The 23,376-nt window shown below is 37.9% G+C and overlaps 2 protein-coding genes across 3 annotated transcripts; one reads left to right on the top strand and one right to left on the bottom strand.

Annotated features, from left to right (window-relative positions):
• Positions 1–222: 222 nt before the first annotated feature.
• LOC132616934 (chloroplast envelope membrane protein) lies at positions 223–19,138 on the bottom strand. Of its 2 annotated transcripts, XM_060331711.1 has the most exons (7): positions 18,039–19,131; positions 17,088–17,173; positions 11,000–11,173; positions 7,473–7,587; positions 6,007–6,104; positions 5,427–5,562; positions 223–592 (listed from the first exon to the last, which is right to left on the bottom strand). In XM_060331711.1, the coding sequence occupies exons 1-7, from the start codon at positions 18,741–18,743 to the stop codon at positions 524–526; spliced, it is 1,383 nt and encodes a 460-aa protein (XP_060187694.1). In that variant the 5' UTR covers positions 18,744–19,131; the 3' UTR covers positions 223–523. The 2 variants fall into 2 exon arrangements, with proteins under 2 accessions (XP_060187694.1, XP_060187695.1); XM_060331712.1 differs by lacking the exons at positions 223–592; positions 5,427–5,562; positions 6,007–6,104 and adding an exon at positions 7,966–8,210 and having other exon boundaries at positions 18,039–19,138.
• Positions 19,139–20,261: 1,123 nt separating this feature from the next.
• Positions 20,262–23,238, top strand: LOC132617734 (uncharacterized). The gene is made up of 3 exons (XM_060332808.1): positions 20,262–20,466; positions 21,070–21,216; positions 23,004–23,238. The coding sequence occupies exons 1-2, from the start codon at positions 20,305–20,307 to the stop codon at positions 21,214–21,216; spliced, it is 309 nt and encodes a 102-aa protein (XP_060188791.1). The 5' UTR covers positions 20,262–20,304; the 3' UTR covers positions 23,004–23,238.
• The last annotated feature ends 138 nt before the right edge of the window (positions 23,239–23,376 follow it).

Below are 23,376 nucleotides of genomic sequence, written 5' to 3'. Positions count from 1 at the left end.
GCCAAAAATATTGGCTAGAGAAATGGTGGTTGAATTTGATCTATGGTTTCTCCAACATTGGTAAGCCTCTTTTTACATGGCCGTCCATGCTAGACTCCCATATGAAATTGAAAACACAATTACAACTGAAAGGATGTTTACATATCAATTTTAGATCATAAAAGGAGTTTCCACATGAAGCGCTAAATAGAAATGTAAGAGGTGTTTCAAGTTTCTGATAACTTTGTTGTTCAGAATTTGAATATTATTGACAAACAAATGATGGGGGTAACAAATATACCCACAACTCTGATCCAAAATATTCAAGGAATGATGCCACTTTGATGACAAGCTATTCACATTATGAAAAATAAAAAAAAAGGTCCTTTTACACTTTACTCCAATTTCAGGTAAGGAGCCTCTATATGGAAAAGTGGAAAGAAAGGAGAAGAGTATTTGAAATATAGAATAATCATGGGACTGATCGTATGTTCTACCTGTCGATGCTGCTGCAACTGAAACCAAAGATATGGGGAAAGTCTCTCTAATGCCTCGTCATTTCCCGGAAAATATTGGACACTCTAGGTGATAATCTCGGCAAGAACTTAAACAACTGGAAAACAAAAACAGTCTTCTGTTAGAGAATAATAATATGGGTTGCATTGCTTCCACTACCATAGAGAAAGTATACATGATAAATGGATTTCTACAAACAGCAATTATTAAAACTCAATAAGCAAAAAGAAGCTGACTTATGGTAAAATTATGCATGAGGATCATGTTGGATATTTTGGAGAGGATGAGTCCTCTCAATCAATCATTTTCTCTTGAAGACAAGTGAACAAATGATTCATCTTTGCTTCACTCAACTTGCTTTCTCAATCAATATTTTTTCCTTGAAGACGGGCGGAGGAAATTATACTTCTACCTATGTTGCTCGGACTCTCCAAAAATATTGCCGCACCCGTGCCAAATCCTCCCAAAATGCACTACTTTTGGAGGATCCGACATGCACACGTCAGCATTTTTGAAGAGTTCGGGCAACATAGCTTCTACTAACTTGACTTGCATAAAATATTGTAGTGCCTAGGTATTTATAGGAACTCTCCCAACATGTACCTATACTAGTAGGTGTATCATAATACATGAACTAGGTAACTTCATGTACTTGGGATGACTCTAGGTAACTTTTTCAATAGTCCCCTTTAAACTAGATTCATCACTCCAAGAGATAATCTGGAAGACATCAATTTTTCTAGACTTGGTGCGGATATGCACAAGTCGGTCTTGTGACTTCAGAAACTCCAGCTTAATTTCTTTCTTAAATCTTCCTCTTCCTAGTCCATGTTCATGGCCTCTTTGATGTGAGTCATATCTTTCGATTTTTCTCCTTGAGAGAAAGCTATGGTTGCAAAGCTTGTTCAATCAATTCTTGTTCGGGTTATTTTGTTTTTCTTCATAGACTTGGAAAGATAATGCGAGTTCATCAATCGTCATGATGTCCAAATTCTTGGACTCTTCAATGACAACAACCACATAATTAAATTATGAATTCAAGGATCGTATAATTGTTGCAACGATCCGATCATCCTTTAAATCTTCTTCATATCTCCTCCTCATCATTATTGTGTCATCATCTTCATCTTTTCTCGGGTTTCATAAAGAGAAACCTTTTAAGACAACTCTTTTTAAATCTTTTGATAGATGAGAGTATGGATTTTCTTATTCATCTCCGCATGGCCAGTGGCGGAGGTAGGATTTTCACCAAGGGGGTTGATAATATAAGAAGTAAATACGCGAAAATCATAGGATGATCAAAGGGAGCAGGGGGGTGAAGGGCAATACTAACCTTAACCCGCTAAATTTTAACTCGCTTTGTCATGTCCCATTTAACTTTTCTTCCTACCTTTGCCCAGCTTCATGCATCGAGCCTTTCTTAAAAAAAGGGGACTTTTTTTTTCCTTTCACTTTATAATGCTCTACTTTATTTTAAACTTTTTGTTATGTTTTCTTCCGAATTAGTGTCTCTTCAATCATACATTGTCTTTGAAAATCGCGAAGCTTCTTAAAAAAGGTGGTAAGGAATGAATTACTAATATTATAATGTTGGGCTTTAACGATGAGTAGTGTGAATTGGGAAATGTGGGGAAAATAAATTGGAGGGAAATGGAATTCAAACAAATTTCATTTTGCAAAGGCACTTAATGGGGGGAAATACTTCTTATGCGCTTGTATACGAAGTCACTTCTTCTGGCTCTTAAAGAGTTGAGAAGAGTGTCCCCTCGCGTCATCGTCGCTCGACTCGACTTCGGGTCTAAATTTGGATTTGGATTTGGATTCAGACTTGGTCAAATGATCTGATTGATTGATAATCTTTTTGGACCACATTTATTTCTAAATTTCATTATTTATTTTCCAAGTTAATTCGGATATTTCTGTACTAAATTTCAAATTAAAATTCGAGGAATATTTTAAGTTCCCAAACGGTAATTTACCGAACGGTCATTGCCTTTGACGAATGGGTATCTGTTCGTACCCAAACTATTGGCTATATATTTCGAGGCTTCGCCTCAGTTTTGAACTACTGAAAAAATTACCAATTTTAATCTCCTCACTCTTGCATTCTGCATCGATTTGAAAAGCAAAACGTAAGTGTCCAGTGTGATTTGCAACTACCATTTGAGTTTGCTGAAGTTTTGCAATTTGCATTGCCGCTACATAATAATTTTCCGTTCTATCCTGGGAGGAATTAATCCATTAATCTTGGCAACCGTGAGAAGATTAGAGGACACACAAGAAACTTGTGAGCTCGGAAATATTCTGATTCTTCTACATTTCTGTCCTTAACGTTTTTTTTTTTTTTTTGGATTCTTAAAACAAACACTGATTTTGTTAAATTACTGCTTTGAACACAGAAAGATAACATATAATTCATATTCAGAGTACTCAACAACATTAATATCAATATGTTAAATGATAAAGACTAGTTTGGTGCGATGGATTTGATAAAATTTGATGCTGGTTTTTAAAATTATTTATAACTAGTCCTCCTATAATTTAATACATAATTTGATACATCAGTTGGTATATTATTTATATGTAATATAATTTGAAATAACAAATACATAGATTAAACATCAATTGGCAAAATTAAACTTTATTTTTCCTCAATGCATCATAACACCCTCTCAATTTTATTAAATTTAAAATATAAATTTATATTTAAGCGGAGAGTGTAGTTGTTAGTCCAGTAAACTAAATACGCCTAAGCGAGTTAAGCACCATAGTTTAAAGAATCATTTAGTATGAGTTTTGTTATTTTAGCATTTTACACATTTATGACTAATAGCTTTTTCTTATTCCATATTATATCCTCCGTAAAATAATATAGATTCATACATATTTATGCAACTATTGTTTATAAGAAAAATAAAAAGAAGCAATCATACATTATATTAATTAATGTTAATTTTTAAGCAATACAACCCTATTACGTACAAACTTTTGGTGATTTCAATATGAGTTAAAATTAATTCTCCTAAAATTCCAATTCAATTTTGTACAAGCTTTTAATATGGGTATTAACTTTTCTAAGCCAAAATTATGGTTGAAAGCTGTGGCCTGTGGGGAAACCAAATTAAAGCTAAAAACAGGGAAACCACTGCAGCGAGCAGGAATGGAACTCGTGACCTCAGGGAGCTGAAAGCTGTGAGGAAAATCAAATTAAACCTAAAAAGGGGAAACCACTGCAGTGAACAAGAATAGAACTCGTGACCTCAAAGAAAATATGAAACCCCTTAACCATTGAGCTAAGCTTCACATTTGTTTTAAGGGGGTTCATTTTGGAATATATACTCATAAAAATCAATTTTGACCTTATATATACAGTGCAATTTTCCGGCGAAAGTGGTCCAAATGAATCCCCTTCAGCCCACCTAGATCCGCCCCTGCTCATGGCACAATATCATTTGCTATCTCTCTATTCAAATTCGTTGTAGTGTAGCTACTACGTAAGTAGCTGTTTTTTTAGGTATGTTGGAGAATGAACCTTGTGTTGGGAAGAGAAAAAAGTTTTTTTGATATATGAATTATCTATGATACATGTTTAGGGAATTGTGCCACCAAGACTAAAAGGTAAGCTCTACAGAGTTGTCGTTAGACCGACACTGTTGTATGGGTGGAGTGTTGGTCACTCAAGAACTCTCATGTCCAGAGGGTGAAAGTTGCGGAAATGATAATGTTGAGATGGATGTGTGGGTTTACTATGAAAGGCATCATTAGAAATGAGGATATTGGGTACAAGGTGGGGGTGGCCTCCTTGGCAGACATGATGCGGTAGGCGAGACTGAGATGGTTCGGACATGTTCAAAAGGAAGGCACAGACGCTCCGGTGAAGAGGTGCGAGATGCCGGCGATAGAGGACTGGAGGAGAGGTAGAGGTAGACCGAAGAAGTATTGGGGCGAAGTGATCAGACAGGACATGCAAGTCTTCAGCTTACCGAGGACATGACCCAAAATAGGAGGGTGTGGAGGTCGAGGATTAGGATATAAGGCTAGTAGTGGGATTAGTAGAATTTTCCTTACCAGTAGGATTAGTATTATTTTCGTCATTTTTAATATTTGAATATTCTCGTATATCTTATTCTTAGTTTGCTATTACTACTTGTCATCTCTTCTTCTTTAGTTTTCTTACTTTTCTGATGTTGTTACTACGTATGTTTTCATAATTGTTGTGTTTCTGCTTTACTTAAGCCGAGGGTCTATCGGAAACAAGCTCTCTACCTGTCAAGGTAGGGGTAAGGCCTGCGTACACTCTACCCTCCCAAGACCCCACTTTGTGGGAATACACTGGGTATGTTGTTGTTGTTGTTACATGTATAGGAAATTAATTATGATACATGTATTATTTTAGTTTATTCATGAACTAGGGAAGATAAATTAATATCTAGAATTAAATTAGGCGTATGTACTGGACTATGTACATGCTAGAAGAAACCTATAAATACCTATGTAACTATTTTATTTAAGTCAAGTTGAGTGGAACAAAGAAGAAATGTTTCCTCACTTGTCTTCAAGAAAGAATTTGAGTGGTAGAGAGTGTTGCTCCTCCCTATATTTCCAACATTAGGTATCAGAGCAAGATTGTCTTGCAAGACCGGTGAGAATTTGGAATTTTCTAAAGGCGAAAGATTTTCTTGAAAGGGTTGAAAACATGTCTTCATTAAATTCCTTTTTACCACCTGTTGCTGTATTTAGAGGAGAAAACTACCACAGCCTATAGAGCTTGGAAACTCTCTTGTAATTCAAAGAGAAAATATGCTATAGAGAGTAACTTTGACCAAGAAGATAATCCATGAAGGTCAAGGAGGACTTTACAGGTATATGCTTTGTTCACTTTCCAGATTAAAATAGAAAAGAATCCAAGTTATTGGAAAAGTAGCACATACCCAGAGCTTCACACAGGCATCAATTACAACTGGAACCAGGCAGACAAATATGGTTATCACTGATTGATCAACTTCAATACCATAATGCTCCGAAAGGACCTCGAGCAAAGTCTCCCAACCAGATGCAGAGTGATACCTGAACACATTCACCACATTACCCGACATGATGGAGCTCTGGAAGGGTGGCTTCCATTACTTTTAAGAAGTGAGAAATGCTGACAATTTCCAAAGATATAAATAGATAGCCAAAAATAAAATGAATAGGAAAAAGATAAGAGAGTAAAACTAGGATTGGCATCACTAAATGTTGAGGAGACGAGCATAATAATTTTACATCTAGACCTTGCACTTCGTTCTAGTTGAAGTACTTGTTCAACAGAAATTTTAAATTTAATCCTTGAGGAAAGCCCAAAAAAAGGTGTAGGTTATTTAAACCCTTCGCTTCTGTGAATTCGAAAGTAATGAACGAGACTTACCTTCTCTTTATAAATTAGCTAACATGGATAGGTGCTATATTTACAGATTAATTTATTTACAACATTCAATTTGGCCAAAAGCATGAAATAGTATAAAATTTTACCCCAAAAAGATATCAGTAATCAGAATAACCAGAAATGCCTTGCCGGTGTCCGAGACATTATTTAGTATCTTGTAACCAGTAAATTTGAGTAGCTTTACCTGCAGAAATTAATAAGAAAAATTTGTAACTTAGAAACACTAAGACAACTGAGGATGTACACTTTCAGAAACCCTATCCAATTCCGCAAGTAAAATAACAACTATTGAACTAGGGCCACATTTTTAAAGTTAAGATGTCTAAATCTGAATAAATGCTTGATTATTAAGTTATGTCCCTATATTTGGATAGTTAAGACTCTTTGTTTTCTCGGCATCTCAATATGTATAATTTTTACTCCCTCTGTTTCAATTTGTTTGAACCTATTTCCTTTTTAGTCCGTGCCAAAATGAATGACCTCTTTCCTAATTTGGAAACAAATTCACTTTATGAATGATTTACAGCCACACAAATTTTCAAGGCTTATTTTGAACCACAAGTTTCAAAAGTCTTCCCTCTTTCTTAAATGTCGTGCCCAGTCAAATGGGTTCATATAAATTGAAACGGAGGGAGTATAAAACTTATAAAAATATAAAATTCAAATAAAATAATAGTCCCTTTGTCCCAATTTATGTGAAGGTGTTTGACTGGGCATGGAGTTTAAGAATGAAATGAAGACTTTTGAAACTTGTGGTCTAGAATAAGCCATAGATATTTATTTTATAAATCATCTCATTAAGGGTAAAACGGAAAGTTTAAAGTCAAATTGTTACTAAATATAGAAAGGTATCATTCTTTTAGGGACTAACTAAAAAGAAAAGAGCGTCACATAAATTGGGACGGAAGGAGTAATTAAATATTTTATCCACATAATATTAGAGAAAATCTCAAATTTTTAAATGTTGTTGTAAAAATTGTTTGTTAGATGAAGTACACTATAAAAGCTAGCAATGGTGGCAGTTGTGGGCGGTGGTGGTCGGTAGTGATAGTTGTGAAGTGGTTATTGTCAGTGGAGGTGGTCGAAATGGTGGTTGTGCAGTGGAGGCTGGTGGTGGTTGTGGTCGTAAATAATGGTTATGCGGTGGTCGCTAGTGGTGGTGCTGGCGGTGGAGGTGTTTGGTGCCAGTTGGGGGTAGTAGTGGCTGGCAATGGCATTGGCGTTGTTTGGTGGCAGTGGTAAGCAATGGAGGTTGAAAGCGGAAGTAGTATGGCTGACGGTAAAGGCGGTTGGTGGTGGATGCATGATGAAAGTTAGTGTAGTAGTGAATAGAATAGTAGTAAAAGATTACAGGTTACAATAGGTAAGGTACGATCAAGAGCGATATTAGAAAGAAAACTTCCTTTATTTATCTTAACCACACCAAGTCCAACCAAGTTTGCATTTCACGTTAACCTCTTTTGCCCAATAACATAGATGATACCAGTATATTGGCCGAACAGATAAATTTTGAAGGAAGAAAGATATTGTTCTGATATTGGGGAGAACTTACTTTACTCTCATTGAAGTACAAAAGAATGAATAGTGAGACCCCAAAAACAAAGTCCGACCATATATTAGCAAATGCCTTGCGATTTTCTAACCTCCACTCATCCCGCAACTCTAACCTGCAATTGCAATGTCTCAGAGACAAAAAGAATCAGAAATCAATAAAGTCATGTCAGGATCTTAAGTGAGACATGTTTCACACTTTCACTGAAATATTGTTTATTGTTTCATGGAGACAATCAGTTTGTCCACATATATCGATACATTAGCTCCGCAAAAAGAAAAGGTTCATCTTTTTAGCAAAAGAAGATGCTTGGATGTAAAGACAGACTTGACCTAAATATAATATCAACAAACAATTTGAGGAAAATAGTATGAAGCCCTCTCCAGCTAATAGGCTACCTTAGTCATGTATTCATAGATAAACTGTACAAGTTAGAGTTCAGAATACCAAAAAAAAAAATACAGTTTAAAATACAAGTTCTATTCTAACATACATGTTAAGGGGAGGAATGAACACTCAGCATCCTTTACAAGATCTCGACACTGCAGGTTGTTTCTTTTTTGGTCCAAGCAACCAGAGTCTCCCCAAGGAAAACACAAACCCGAGGTGGAGCAGCAAGTAGCAGACTCTCCAGCAATCCATATCTGAGAAGAGGGTTGAGGAAGATGAGGAACTGGAGTATGATTGCAAGCGATAAGTGGAAGTGCCATCAAGGTATCGAAAGATCCTCTTGACTGCCTGAAGATGACAAGCACGAGGTTGATGAAGAAATTGTGGAAGCATCGTGAATGCAAACTGGAGTCAGGCCGTGAAAGAAAGATATATAGAACCCATCCATTTTACGATAGAAGCAAATATTTCACGCAAAGGAGAATGTCAATCTACCTTACTGTGAGTGAGAGTTTGGACAGGTTTACCTGATTCAAGTTAACCACTTAAGGATACCAGAATGTCTTTGCAGTGGACCAACAAGTTGGATTATAACTTGATGCCAAATGTAACAAAGGGCACTCAAGTCTTTCATAGAATATTTGCATTAAACTGATGAGATTAAGTAAGAAATCAACAGTTTTAGATGAACCAAAAAGTGCTAGGTCATCGGCCTAGATGAGAAGAATGACGATAATCATGAGATTGTTGAAAGAAACGGTTGAGAAAAAAGGTTCAAGGCGATGAAACTATGCATGAGGTTAGTGTTAAACATTTCAGATGATTGAACCTCTTAAATTGCCTCATAAAAGCATTGTCTCGCGACTCCTCATGAAAAAAAGCATTGGGAAAGCAAAAGAGCCATGCTCATCGTATGATAGCTTCCCGTCTAGCCTAAGGTACATCTAGGGCTCTCTCCAGCAGATCATGAGAAGGACGGAGGACATACACGTGAAATCTATTGCAGATTGGGCAAGATCATCATCCAGGCTATTACTCCCTGATTGGAGAGAATCTAATATCCTAGAAAAGCAAAAAAGCAAGAGTAATGGCAAGACGAAGCACGAAAACGGAATACTGTTCTATGGCTTTAGCCGCATGTGAGCTCATATGGTTGAAGCAACTTCTTCAAGAATTAAAACTCAAAGGACATGAACCACCACACTGCATATTGCCTCAAATCTTGTATTTCATGAAAGTACAGCACATCAAAGTAGATTGTCATTATATTCATAAGAGATTGAGTTAGGATGCATTGCTAGCTATTTTGTTAACTGTAATCAGTTAGCAGACACCCTTACAAATCTCTTCGAGGCCAAGAATTGATTACATTTTTGGCAATATAGGAGCATATAACATGTACACTCCAGCTTGAGAGGAAGAGTTAAGAATGTAAATATAGAAAGACTTGATCCCTATCCCTGTGTTTATGTAATAAGTGAACATCTAAGGATACAATTATAGGTTTTCCTTTTATGAATTGCTTTTAAACACTATATCAGCCCCTACCCTTTGAAAGATTAATCATGGAATTCATTTCCTAATCCTCTTTTTGTCACAAGGAAGGTAGCTTATGATCCATTTTTTCATAGGGTAAAGAAATCCCATACTAGGCAAGGGTTACTATTATGGTGTAAAGGTTGCATCTTCCCAGAATTACAAAAGGAATGGAGGCCTGAAATAAAAGACATCAAATAGCACTTGCAATGTCACGATAATCAGTCAGCATGACCATATTTGAGTCTAAGTGTAAGGACAAGAAAATTGATAGTGAATGCGATATGATTTTAAAACCAAAGAGAACACTGGATTGTCGTGTTCTTTTCCACATGTAAAAAAAGGGCAGCCCGGCGCACTAAGCTCCCGCTATGCGCGGGGTCCGGGGAAGGGCCAGACCACAAAAAAATAAAATTGAGCACACATTTTGAACCAATGCATGGCAAGCTTTGAATTTATCAAAAGACTCCAATTTTCACGCATTAAACAGAACGTTGTACGATTCAATAAACAAAATGTATTGAGAGAAAATAGAATTAGAAGGTGCTTGCCAAATATCAGAACTAGATCAATTGACTGAAAAACTGGCAATATCATTAGAAGACTGAAAAGACAAACTGGATTATTTGCCGAATTGATAGACCTTACAAATATAATTTGAAAAAGAACTGCAAAAAATAATCCTTCATTGACTATTAACAGTAAGAGCCGAGGGTCTTTCGGAAACAGCCTCCCTGTCTTCCGAGATAGGGGTATGGTCTGCGTACACTTTACCCTCCCCAGACCTCACATTGTGGGATTTCACTGGGTATGTTGTTGTTGACTATTAACAGTAAGAAAATTTGCAGAATTTCCTAAATGGTTGTGCTGAAGTGATAAAGAGGTGTTGCTAGATAATGCAATAGCAGATGAGTTGGTCTAGGCAAAAAAAAAAAGAGAATAGAGAGCGTCCGAGTCTCTACAGTGGCGCAACACTTGATTTATCTTCTTGTCCTTGACAAAAAACTATTGTCAGTAAATTTAATACCATAATCATTATTCCAAGTGAAGAGGGTAGTTCTATAGGAAAACCCCCTTTTTGATGTTAGAAATAAAATTTGAGAATCACGGAGGTCTAGAAAAGAAGTGAAGGCATTTCAGTAGAGGAGGAAGAAGAAGGCTATACCGTTGGTTCTGATTTCAAGTTGAAAAGAATAATGTAAAAGCATAGATTGAGTTATTGCATGTATTTTGATGAATCATCCAAGCTGTATTTTAAAGCACGAAGTCAGAACTAAAGTACAAATGTCGTCTATTACTACATTTATCAGCTCAAAGAAGAGAACACACAAAGTGGTAGATGTCTTCTAAAGCCCCTTTGTTTTCTTTTTTATACTTGGAATTTGGTTGTTGAAGGCAAGATTACCCAATGTGTGTGCAAAAACTTGCTTTCCTTCAAAAATCAGTTGTTTCCTTCATACCAAGTTTTTTAAGATCAGGTGGATAAGTAGGTGAAGAACGTGAAGTAAGACAAGTATGTGAAGGGCAAGGTGTGAACTAAATTGCTTGGAACACTGCAGATTAACATAATTAGAACAGGCATCAGCTGTGGTAAAACTTACGCTTTGTGTCTTAGCTCCAGATACAGCTCCTTTTCAGACAAAGGTGGAGATTTACCAATCTCAACCTCAAAGCGGTAGCGTGCTTGCTCAGTCTTCAGTTCCTTAACCATTTCAAGCTTTTGGTTTCTTCTGACATCAAGCATCTGTGCTGCTAAAGGTACAGTCTTAACGTATCTGACCATGACAAATAAGACAGTCAACACAAAGCTTAAATGGGAGTTCCGTTCACACTAGCAACCATCAGCAGGAAAAGTACCTTCTCAAGTAATAAGTACCTGAATAGGAAATAAGCAAGCAGGAGGTGTAATATTTCCATAGAACTATATTGTTGTATTGCCGTTATTCATCCAAAAGTAAAATGTGCTCAATGATTAAGAAGTCAGCCATGGTATTGAAGGATGTATGTTCACAATCTCAAGAAATAAGCTAGAACAACTGTGCTACTAGTCTACTGTCCATGAAGAATTTGTCGCACTATGACGTAGAAACAAGGAAGAGAAAACTTCTTCAAGTAGTTTTGATTAGGAAAATGACATTTGAGTAGGCTTAAAACCATTGGGACAAGTAATAAATGACATCAAGTAAACCTCCTTTTTTTGGGATAATGATGAAGTAAGCAAAGCTTACAACAAAAGTTCATGAGAAAGAGCATCAAGGAAGTCATCAGGCTGCCAGAATAAGAATCACAAACTTAATACAACAATACCTCGATCACAAACAAGTTGAGGTCAGCCACATGATTCCACATTGACCATGCTGCTCCAATTAAGTTCATCACAAACAAATATAATAATAATAACAACAACAACAATAATCATAAGTAGTAGTACTAGAAGTTCTCTATATTTTCTACTGGTATATTAAACTTCAGATAGGACTTAAAGACTCCTAGAAAACATAAAAACTAAATTAAACAAACTAACGTGACTAAGAGAAAGTCCAAACTAATATGAATCATATATAGATTTTTTTTTCTCCCACTGTGTGCTATTTTTTCACTAGGTCTCCGTTGATTCAAACAAATTATAGGTCTTTCGAGACATTTCATTTGATTTTAGGTCTACCTCGTCTCCTTTTAACACAGTCACTCACCATGCTTCTGCATCTATAGCCTGGTGCGTCTAGAGGTCGACAATGGACATGAAGAACTCATCTCAAGCAACTTTCTCTCAGTTTATCCTCGATTGTGCTACTTGCACCTTCTGCCGAATGTGGTCATCTCTAATCTCGTATGACTCGCACGTCTGTCTTTGCATGCACATTCAGCAACCGTTTACACTAACCGTCCAACATTCACTCCCATATAAGTTACTAGTTTTACGTTGGTTGTGAACCTATTGCAACTCCCCTCCTTTATCTGAGCTTGGGACCTTCGCAAACTCACACAAACTCAATAAGCTAAATAAATGGTACGGAAAGCAAAGGCAGGAGTTATTAGATCATGTAGTTTAGAAATTACTCTTTGTGTTCGTAATAGAATCTAACCGGAAAAGCAAAGGGGACTAGATGGTAAGGCAGACTGTTATATATGGAAAGAGGGCTAGGGAGACAGAAGTCATTTGTACAACTATTTAAATAGTCAAATAGCTTGCCTTAATTATTTATCTGACGATATCAACCAAAAGAAATACTCCTACCCCTAATAAACCAGCACAGTTTTCTTTTTGAGAAGATAAACCAGCACAGTTTTCATTCTGATAACGTTATACATTCCAGCTGGAGATACTCAGAAAAAGACCAATTATAAAATCTTGTTACAAATCCTACATAAGAGCTAACTCACGCTACATGGACAGTCGAATGCTGCCGATAAGATCAGGAGTTACCTTAGCTCCATGAAAAACAGAGATCTACCGTTTTCTGTGAGACATCTTATAAGGGCATGAATATAAAATATCTTAGATTTGAAAAAACTGGTGAAGCAACATTTTTATCCTGCATCAGGACTCGTGATTTTGTTGCCATTGAACTTCTAGAGTTTGAACAAATTTAACTGACATGTTATGGTGCTTTTAGAATCCTTTTATTATTATTTGAAACAAATATTTGAAACAATTCTCTCTCCTCTGCTTTTTCTCTCTCCTCTGCTCTCTCCCAGATCTGCCCACCCGCCACTCCGTCCGGCGACCATACGTCACCACTGTCCAGGTGACGCCGGCGACCAGGTAACGCCGGACACTTTTCCGGCTAGATTTACTTTTCTTCTCTCTTTCCTTTTCTTCTTCTCCTCTTCTTCTTCTCTTCTCCTTTTTTTCCCCTTTTTTTTAATCTGCTCCTGGCGCTGCCAGTACACAGCTGCGCCATCGCTGGCGACTTTTTCCGGCCAGCCCTCTCTTTCTCTCTCCTTTTTCCCTTTTTCTTTTATTTTTCTTTTCTTTTTTCCCCCCTATTCTCTTCTCCCTTTCAGGTATTTGTGAACATTTTTCCGGCAGTGAACAGTAACTCGACCGTGAACAGTATTTTCCGGCGACAACCAGGTTCAGTTCAACTGGAGTTGGTACCTCCGGTTGTCATATCCGTAATTTGTCCATACACTTGTAGTTATATTTTGCTGACTTTAGACTTTTGAATAATTTATTAGTTCATACTTATTTTCGTGGCTTTGGTTAGTGATGGTAGACTAGGGTCATGTTCTCGTTCGGGGACGCGGGCGAGGGTTAGGAGGGGTAAGTGGGCTAAAGGAGCCTCTAGGTTGAGAGTAGGGTCTTGGAACATTGGGACGTTAACGGGGAAGTCCATAGAGCTAGTTAAGATTCTTAAAAAGAGGAAGATTAATATAGCTTGCGTCCAAGAGACTAAATGGGTAGGTCCTAAAGCTAAAGAGGTAGACGGGTATAAGTTGTGGTTCTCTGGTAGGTCGAAGTATAGAAATGGGGTGGGCATTTTAGTAGATAGTGATTTAAGGGACCAGGTGGTAAAGGTTAGGAGAGCCACTGATAGGATGATGTCGATTAAAGTGGTCGTTGAAGGGCTCACTTTGAACATTATTAGTGCATATGCGCCGCAAGCGGGCTTAGGCGAGGAGGAGAAGAGGCGCTTTTGGGAGGATTTGGACGAACTAGTAGGAGGCATACCGCCTACTGAGAAGTTATTCGTGGGAGGTGATTTTAATGGGCACATCGGGCCTATTTCGGGAGGTTATGATGATGTGCATGGAGGCTTTGGATTCGGGGACAGGAATGGAGGAGGAGTCTCACTTTTGAATTTTGCAAGAGCTTTCGGGTTGGTGATAGCCAATTTGAGTTTCCCAAAGAAGGAGGAGCACTTGGTAACCTTCCGTAGTTCAGTGGCTAAGACCCAAATAGACTTTTTACTCCTTAGGAAGGACGATAAAGGTCTGTGCAAAGACTGTAAGGTCATTCCGAGCGACTATCTTACAACCCGACATAAGCTCTTGGTGATGGATTTAGGGATCAAGATGACGAGGAAGAAGAGGGTCGTGGATGACCGACATAGGATCAGATGGGGGAGTTTGACCACGACTAGTGCCGTGGAGATGGGAGAGAAATTGAAGGTTATGGGGGCCTGGGATAGTAGTGGGGATGCGACAAGTATGTGGGATAGGACGGCTAGTTGCATTAGGGCGGTAGCAAGGGAAGTGTTGGGGGTCTCGACAGGTAGTCGTGGCCAGCATCGAGGGGACTGCTGGTGGAATGGAGAAGTTCAAGGGAAGGTGGAAGCAAAGAAGGTGGCGTATGCGAAGTTGATAGAAAGCAAGGATGAGGTGGAGCAGTGAACGAATAGGGAACTTTATAAGATGGCGAGGAAGGAGGCGAAGTTGGCGGTTGCGACGGCAAAAACGGCAGCTTTTGAACGCCTTTATGCTGAACTAGAAGAGAAAGGAGGGGATCAGAAATTGTTCAGGCTAGCCAAGGCGAGGGAGAGAAAGGCACGTGATGTGGTTCAAGTGAAGTGCATCAAGGACGAGCATGACAAAGTATTGGTAGAGGAGACTCTCATTAGACGGAGATGGCAATCATACTTCTCCAAACTCTTAAATGAAGAAGGGGACAGAGACATTGTGTTGGGAGATTTAGAACATACAGGAAGGCGTCACGATTTTGGGTATTGCATGAGTATTAAGGTTGAGGAGGTTAAGGGTGCTGTTCGTAGGATGCGCAGGGGAAGAGCGACCGGACCTGACGAGATTCCTGGAGAATTTTGGAAAAGTGCGGGACCGGCAGGTTTGGAGTGGCTGACTAGGTTGTTTAATGTCATCTTTAAGACGGGCAATGATGCCTGAAGAATGGAGGTCAAGTGTAATGGTCCCTCTATACAAGAACAAGGGAGATATCCAGAGTTGCAACAACTATAGAGGTATCAAGCTGCTAAGCCATACTATGAAAGTGTGGGAAAGGGTGGTGGAGATGAGGGTGAGGAAAGGCGTGTCTATTTCAGAGAATCAGTTCGGATTCATGCCGGGACGCTCAACTACAGAAGCCATCCATCTTGTGAAGAGACTGGTGGAGCAGTATAGGGAGAGGAAAAGGGACTTACACATGGTATTCATCGACCTAGAAAAGGCTTACGACAAAGTTCCAAGAGAGATCCTATGGAGATACTTGGAGGCTAAAGGTGTACCTGTGGCGTACATTAGGGTGATCAAGGACATGTATGAGGGAGCCAAAATCAAGGTAAGGACAGTAGGAGGAGACTTAGAGCACTTTCCAGTTGTGATGGGGTTGCATCAAGGATCAGCTCTTAGTCCGTTTTTATTTGCCTTAGTGATGGATGGATTGACGCAGCAAATTCAAGGTGAGGTGCCATGGTGTATGCTTTTCGCGGATGACATAGTCCTGATCGACGAGACTCGTAGCGGAGTTAACGCTAAGCTGGAGGATTGGAGACAAACTCTGGAGTCTAAAGGGTTTAAGCTGAGTAGGACCAAGACAGAGTACTTAGAGTGTAAGTTTAGTGAAGCACCGCAGGAGGCTGGCTTGGAAGTGAGGCTTGGTACCAAAGCCATTCAGAAGAAAAGTAGTTTCAAGTATCTTGGGTCTATTATGCAAGGCAGCGGGGAGATTGACGATGATGTCACACATCGTATTGGGGCAGGGTGGATGAAATGGAGGCTTGCTTCCGGAGTGCTATGTGACAAGAAGGTGCCACCACAACTTAAGGGCAAGTTCTACAAAGTGGTGGTTAGACCGACTATGTTGTATGGGGCGGAGTGTTGGCCAGTTAAGATTTCTCACGTTCAAAAGATGAAAGTTGCTGAGTGAGAATGTTGAGATGGATGTGTGGCCACACCAGGAGTGACAGGATTAGGAATGAGGATATTCGGGACAAGGTGGGAGTGGCCTCGGTGGAAGACAAGATGCGAGAAGCGAGATTGAGATAGTTTGGGCATGTGAAGAGGAGAGACACAGATGCCCCAGTGCGGAGGTGTGAGAGGTTGGCCATGGATGGTTTCAGACGAGGTAGGGGTAGGCCAAAGAAGTATTGGGGAGAGGTAATTAGACACGACATGGCACAGTTACAGCTTACCGAGGACATGACCTTAGATAGGAGGGTTTGGAGGACCCACATTAGGGTAGAAGGCTAGTAGATAGTCTCATTATCCTGTCTTATTAGTACTCACATTATCGTAGTATAATTTCTCGTGCTCTGATTTATGCTATTATCTGTTATTTCCTGTGCTTTGATTATTCTATGTTATTTGTGTCGCTTGCGTTACTTCATTTCCATATCGCTTTGAATCTCTTATCCTTATCTGACCTCTTTTTATGTTTTTTATTAAGCCGAGGGTCTTTCGGAAACAGCCGTCCTACCTTGGTAGGAGTAAGGTCTGTGTACACTCTACCCTCCCCAGACCCCACGTTGTGGGATTTCACTGGGTTGTTGTTGTTATGGTGCTTTTAGATCCCACTGCAGATCCTCGGGAAATGGTAGCACCTCCTTGGCACATTAAATCAATCATTTATGTAACAGAGAATGGTTCAGTTACCTACAGCAGTTGCAAGGTCTTACCAAAAAGAAACGTAGGGAAACAGTTGATAGTAAAACAAAGTTACATACAGAAGATCAAACATCAATCACTTCAAATATGTAACTGAAAGGCATATAAATGAATCTTAGCAGAAGTTACCTGTCAAGAAATGGCATAAGAACGTAGTCATGAACTACAAAATCCAACGCCCATGGGACAATTATCAGCACTGCCAAAAACTTAGCCTGCAACATGAAGAGAACAATGGCTCCTAATCAAAAGCTTAAAGAGTACATTGCAGATGCAATGTTTGGCAATTTTCAGTGCTGAGAACATGACAATATGAGATATGTTGGATGTTTCTACATTCATAATCTTTAGAATGAGTCAAGCACAACAAAGAAACAGAAAATAATTTGACTTGCGGAAGCTCCTTAATTCTGGTACCTCCATTATGGTAGCATTAGCTATTATAAAATCCCTTCTTGCGGTCATTGAAAATACTCAACTACCATATGTTCAGTGTACCAGGCGGTGAATTGCAAAAAGCTTTCGCATATGTAATTCTTGGACCTAATTGTTCTACATTCTAATAGGTTTTCACAAAATTTTCACCTAAGCTAAGTTGACGAGAAATTGAACTATAGAGCAGATAGAGATTATAGACACTAAGGGGTCATTTGGTAGGGTGTATTAGGCAGAATAATGCTGGTACTAAATTTTAGTACAATGTTTGGTTGCATATTTAAGTATAGTACAACTAATACCAGTATTACTTATACACCCTATTCAGTACTATTCTTATACATAGTAAACCACGACATTAACAATACCAATACTCTTCCTTTTCTAATACACCTTATTCGGTACTATTTACGAATTAGGCAATGCATGTTACTTAATACAACAAACTAAACAATCGATAAATAATAATGCCAGCATAACTAATCCCATCATTACTAATATACCCTAGACAGTACTATTCTTATACACCCTACCAAACGACCCTTAAAAGCTTATGGAGACTAATTTGAGGGGGATAAAACAAGCTGAGAATGAGAACCAAGTAAATTGTGAAGTACAGCACAACACTAGAATAACTGCACTCACAGAGTTAAGTGAAGCATACTGAAAAATACGATCTTCGTATAGCATATCATCATCTTCCCTGCCGAGTACCATATCCCTCACAGATTTAACCAAACCCCTCCCAGGTATTAATTCATCTTCCTGCATGTTATCTTCAGATTCTCCAATGATGCCATTGGATTCTTGAACCCATGATGAACCATCACCTAAATCAACAGTTCCATCCACAAGCCAATCATCCCACTTCCTATTCTCCTCATTCTTTATATCTTCTTGTGCTTCCCTTATCTCCATGATTGCTTCGGCTCGTCTCTTCCAAGCTTCAAACTTTTCATTCTCTGATAATTCATCATCATCATCACTACCTAAGCCTTCAGATTCAAGTCCATCAAGCATATCCTCATCTTTAAGTCCCAACCAATTCTCATCATCTTCAAGAAAGAATTTTCTCCACCAACTTTTCTTCTTTGAATGCTTTTTCTTTGCATTTGGAGTAGAACCAAATGATTTCCTCCTACCCCAACTAAAGCAAACAGAATTTTTACCCACAAATACTGAGTTGGGAGAGCTACTTTTCTTGAAAGATAGCAAATTTTGACATAAGACCATTGAAGTGCTCATTAAGTACGTATATAATAAGCCACATTTTTCAGACTCATAGGGCAGTAAAAATGTGACACAATTCAAGAAACTGCATATTACTTGTCCAAGAAAACATTGAAGCATTCAGTAAAAAAGCACCCACAATGTGCAAGAGAGCATTGAAGAACTAAGAATAACACTTATGAGATAACCAAGAAATTTAACACCAAAAGCAAGAAAATGAAGAAAAAAAAATGGAACCCCAAGTGGGAAAAGGTTTAAGAAAATAGATTTTTTTTTTTTTTTTTTTTTTTGACAATGGTTTAAGAGAATAATGGAACTAATACTACTCTGCTATTGTTTATGTGGTAGTGAAGATAATTTGAAGGTGGAATTGTCAGTATTAGGAAGTAATGGGGCCAATGCCCAATTGTTGTGAAGCGAAAAGGAGTAGTAGCGTAGCGGGAGAAGAATTGGATAACGGATTTTGGTCTGTTCCATATAAGATAAACTTATGCTTTCTTTATCTGTTTGAAATTTTTTCTATCTTTACTTTATTCCAAACAAATTAGGCCGTTTTCTGAAATAATCACATAATCGTACCTGATATTAGATACCTTTACACTTTCATCCTACTATTTCTTATTATTCCAATTTATGATACTATACTTTTTTTTTATGACATGGGAACCGCAGCCGCCACTCTTCGGGTGCGCACGGGATTCGCAAATCACACAGGAGAGATAACTCGCGCTAGACAAGCCCCGTACGACGAGCTCGACCCAGAAGGCAAATCCCCTGTTGTTGTAGGCAGGGGATTTCGAACCTGAGAACTCTATTATAAAAGCCTCATGCTCAATCAACTGAGACCTCCAATTTATGATACTATGCTACTACTTCTTTGTCTCGAATCAATTGAAAACAACCTCTTAACCTTCACAAAGTAGGAGTAAGGTTGTGTATGCACCACCTTTCAATATGAAAGTTTATTTCACACAACTTTAATTGATTAACAAAATAAATTCATGTAGTTAATCAAATATATTTTGATACGATATTTTTAACAAGTAATTTTTACTTATTAAATTATTAATATAAAAGAACACATTCATCTAATTAATTTTGATATGACATTCTGAGTAAGTAATTTTTAACTATTAATTTAATGTTTTCCTCATAATACTTACATAATCGACAAATTAAACTATTATTATAATTTATATTCTCTTAAATCCTTGAATTTTTATTTAAATAAAAAAAGTCTACTTTCACCGATTTGTCATTATTGTAGAAAAAGATATTAATCACATTAATAATAAAATTATAAAAACTCTTTTATTCGGCCATTCTCTAAGAAATTCTCTTCTACAACGACTTATTTTTTCAACTGCACCCCACATAGCTCTCTCTCTCATTCTTTATTTTCAACACCACATAAAAAAGTGTAATTTTTTTTTTTTTGATAATACCAAGGAATAATTTGTGATACACAATAAATAAATTAAGGAGGTAAAAGACGGATAGAGAATCAAGAGAAGTAAAAATATGTGCACTTTCAAAAATGTTAGGACTACCATGACATTTATACATGAGTTACGGGGTTAATTAAGCAAAAGATAGCTTTCACTCCAGCTAAAGAAATAATCAAAATGGAGGCTCATTCCCATTAATAATTGCTAGGGTTTTTATAATTAGGGAGAGAAAGATGAAGCCAGTGGTGGGGACAGTAGTGTCAAACAAGATGCAGAAATCAGTAGTGGTGGCTGTTGATAGGCTTTTCCACAACAAGACTTACAACAGATATGTCAAGCGAACTTCTAAGTTCATGGCTCATGATGAGAAAGATGAATGCAACATTGGTGACCGGGTATGTACCAATTCTTTTTCTATTTTTCTCTTTGGGGTGTGTTCGGTATGAAGTAAAATGTTTTTCATGGAAAATCTTTTCAAGGAAAATATAAGTGAGTTTCTTATAACTATTTTCTTGTGTTCGATATGTAAGTAAAAAATATTATCCTAAAAGTATTTGTATATAATACTATGGTGCGGTGGGTGGGAGTGTTCTGGGTAGGAGTGGGGTGAAGATGAGGGTAGTGAAGGGACAATCAATGTAGAATGCCACTTGTATGACTTGTTTAGTTTACTCGGGTGGGTGGGTGGGTTTAACAGAACCAATTGATGTTTGTATTGGATTACAAATAGAGAGAAATCGGAGTAGGGTGAGTGGAAGTGGGAGTGGGTGGGGTGGAGATGAGGTGAGTTCGATGGTGGGTAAGAGACAATCGAAGTGGAATACCACTTGTAGGACTTGTTCATTTTCCTCATTTTTAAGGAACTTGTTTTCTAAAGAAAATGTATTCTAAAAATTTTGACTAACCGAACATTAGAAAATGGAAAACATTTTCCGGAGAATGTTCTCCATATCAAACACACCCTTGATGTTGAGGTATTGATGAAATTGCAAATTCAGGTTAAGTTGGATCATTCGAGACCATTGAGCAAGCGTAAGCATTGGGTTGTTGCTGATATTTTGAAAAGAGCAAGAATATATGTGCCTCCATCAAAATCTGTATCTGAGATTGACTGTAAGACGGGAGTGTCTTCCAGTGCTACTTAGGTATTCCCCGAACTTATGCCCATCCTTCTAAAGTTTCTGATTTTCACCAATTTAAGATATTCATTTTGGTGCAAGGGTCTATATACTACTACTTCCAGTTGCCTTATACGGATTTTTATTGATTGTGCTTCCCTTATGAAGTGCATTTCTTCATTTTTAGCTGTGTGCCTTCGATAGCTTATAAGCTACTCCATTGTTATTCTTACTTGAGATTTTTCTTCTGTTGGTGAAAGAATTATTTCGAGTAGATTGATTCGGCTCCTTAGCATTGTTTCAATACCTGTGTGTGCCATTTATGAATTTAAACTGGATTTGGATTGTTCCCTGTACAGCAACTGGAATAGAAGTTAGTCTTTGTGAATCAGCAAGAATTTTCTCTCTACAGTTTGGTCATGAAACCAATATATGTAGATAAGATGTATGCTTACAGCCGTACAGCTATGTGTCCGGTTCATTACGGGTAAGTGTGTACTCCGGGTAAAATCAAATTTTAGCTAGTGCTTTTAACACTAGTTATACTCATGTCATACGCCTTTTAGATGTGTCGTCAAATCAAATGAAGAGTCAGTGCAACATAGGATCAGACCAGATATGTAGTGAAGTACCTTGGATAGGGAACTTTCTGAGAAGGTGAGACAAGTTTTATTTTCAAATTGCTTAATGACCTGAAATTAAGCTAGACAGTGAGCAGAATTGCTAGTAGTGATTTAGTCAGCGTTTTTGAACTCTGTTCACATTGTTAAAGAACACCCATCGGGCTTCTGTTGTGTTACGGTAACACTGTTACCATTGAAATGACTAAAGCCATTTCTGCCATGCTACCAGTTTCTGCCAGATTTTCTTCTTGTTTCAGTTTTGTTTATGTATTACTCTTGTATTTTTCATGCCTGTTTTGAAAAACGTTTTTATTGAGCTGAGGGTCTATCGAAAACAGCCTCTCTACCCCTACAAAGGTAAGGGTAAGGTCTGCGTACACCCCACCCTCCCCCGACCCCTCTTGTGGTATTACACCGGGTTATTGTTTTGTTTGCGTTGAACGAATAGGTAGTTGAGGGGAATAGGGATCAATTCACACTTAATACATACCTTTACTATTTTGTTTTTTAGAAAAAAGGTAGTTTGTACTTTACTAGATTCTACAGTGGCCAATCAAAGCCCAATTTTGGAATCCATCTGTTTCGGATTAAATAGGTTCAACATCTAGATTTTGTTGCCCAAACTCAACTATTTTTGCAAAACCAATTTATTACCAAGCCATAACCTCTGGATGCCACCTAACATCTATTACTAAACTTTTTATCAAAAACATCTAATACTAAACTTTTATCGACAGAGTTGAATTCTATGTGTGAAGGATATAATATCGCGGATATTAGTCTGTCATGAAACCTAGGCATAATCATAGTTTCTCCCCTCATGCTTTTCAATGCATTTTTCTTTCTAGATCCTTTTCACTTCCCCCTCTGAGTTTCTCTTGTTCCACTGTCACATTTCCTCTCTTTGTTCTTTTAATCTCTCCCAGTTTTAATGCTGCCTATCCCACAGAAGGCATAGTGTTTTTGAAGGGGGTGGTGGAGAGGCTTAAAAAGACAAGGAGACCTAGTCGTTTGAGGAGTATTTTGAAATTATGCTGCACTATTATTGAAAAATGAGCCCAATGGTCCTGTTACCGAGTTATTTGCGGATTTTTTTTTTTGGGGGGTAATTATGATGTGCTATTATTAACAATATGAGCAACTGGCCATCTTCAAAGTCGTATAAACTTACGTGATTCCCTTGATCATCAGGTGAGAGTTGGCTCAAGTTTACTGCTCCAACTTTGGAATGCAATCCAAAGAGCCACGCACATCTGCCAAGGAGGATCTATAGCTGTTCATCTGCATATGGATTCAGGATATCGATTGACGTATTGATTGTATTACTAAAAGGATAGACACTCTTCTCTTGTGAAGCAATTCTTCCACAGGATATTGAACTTATATTCAGTTTGGAATAAACTTACCAGCCTTCTTAGATTCTTTATCAGCAATCTGTCACCTTAAGTTTCAACATTTTGTCAGCCCTCAGTAAATTTAGTTGGTTAGAATGTGTCATAAACGAGCATTAAATATCAGACATGGACGGAAACATCAAATTCTACAGCTTTTTACATCCTGCCGT

This window comes from Lycium barbarum, chromosome 11 (assembly GCF_019175385.1).
Source record: "Lycium barbarum isolate Lr01 chromosome 11, ASM1917538v2, whole genome shotgun sequence".
NCBI lineage: Eukaryota > Viridiplantae > Streptophyta > Magnoliopsida > Solanales > Solanaceae > Lycium > Lycium barbarum.
The sequence above is the reverse complement of the archived record's forward strand: the minus strand, read 5'-3'. Positions and strand labels throughout refer to the sequence as shown.

What these genes read in the sequence shown, in the direction of transcription:
- LOC132616934 (XM_060331711.1), bottom strand. Translation starts at nt 18,743, where the DNA reads ATGCTTCAATGTTTTCTTGGACAAGTAATATGCAGTTTCTTGAATTGT. An exon ending in AGTATGCTTCACTTAACTCT is followed by an intron (nt 17,174 to 18,038) that starts GTGAGTGCAGTT and finishes TTCATGTTGCAG; the next exon opens with GCTAAGTTTTTGGCAGTGCT. An exon ending in ATGCCTGTGTGAAGCTCTGG is followed by an intron (nt 593 to 5,426) that starts GTATGTGCTACT and finishes TTTGTTTTCCAG; the next exon opens with TTGTTTAAGTTCTTGCCGAG.
- LOC132617734 (XM_060332808.1), top strand. Translation starts at nt 20,305, where the DNA reads ATGAAGCCAGTGGTGGGGACAGTAGTGTCAAACAAGATGCAGAAATCA. An exon ending in AATGCAACATTGGTGACCGG is followed by an intron (nt 20,467 to 21,069) that starts GTATGTACCAAT and finishes TTGCAAATTCAG; the next exon opens with GTTAAGTTGGATCATTCGAG.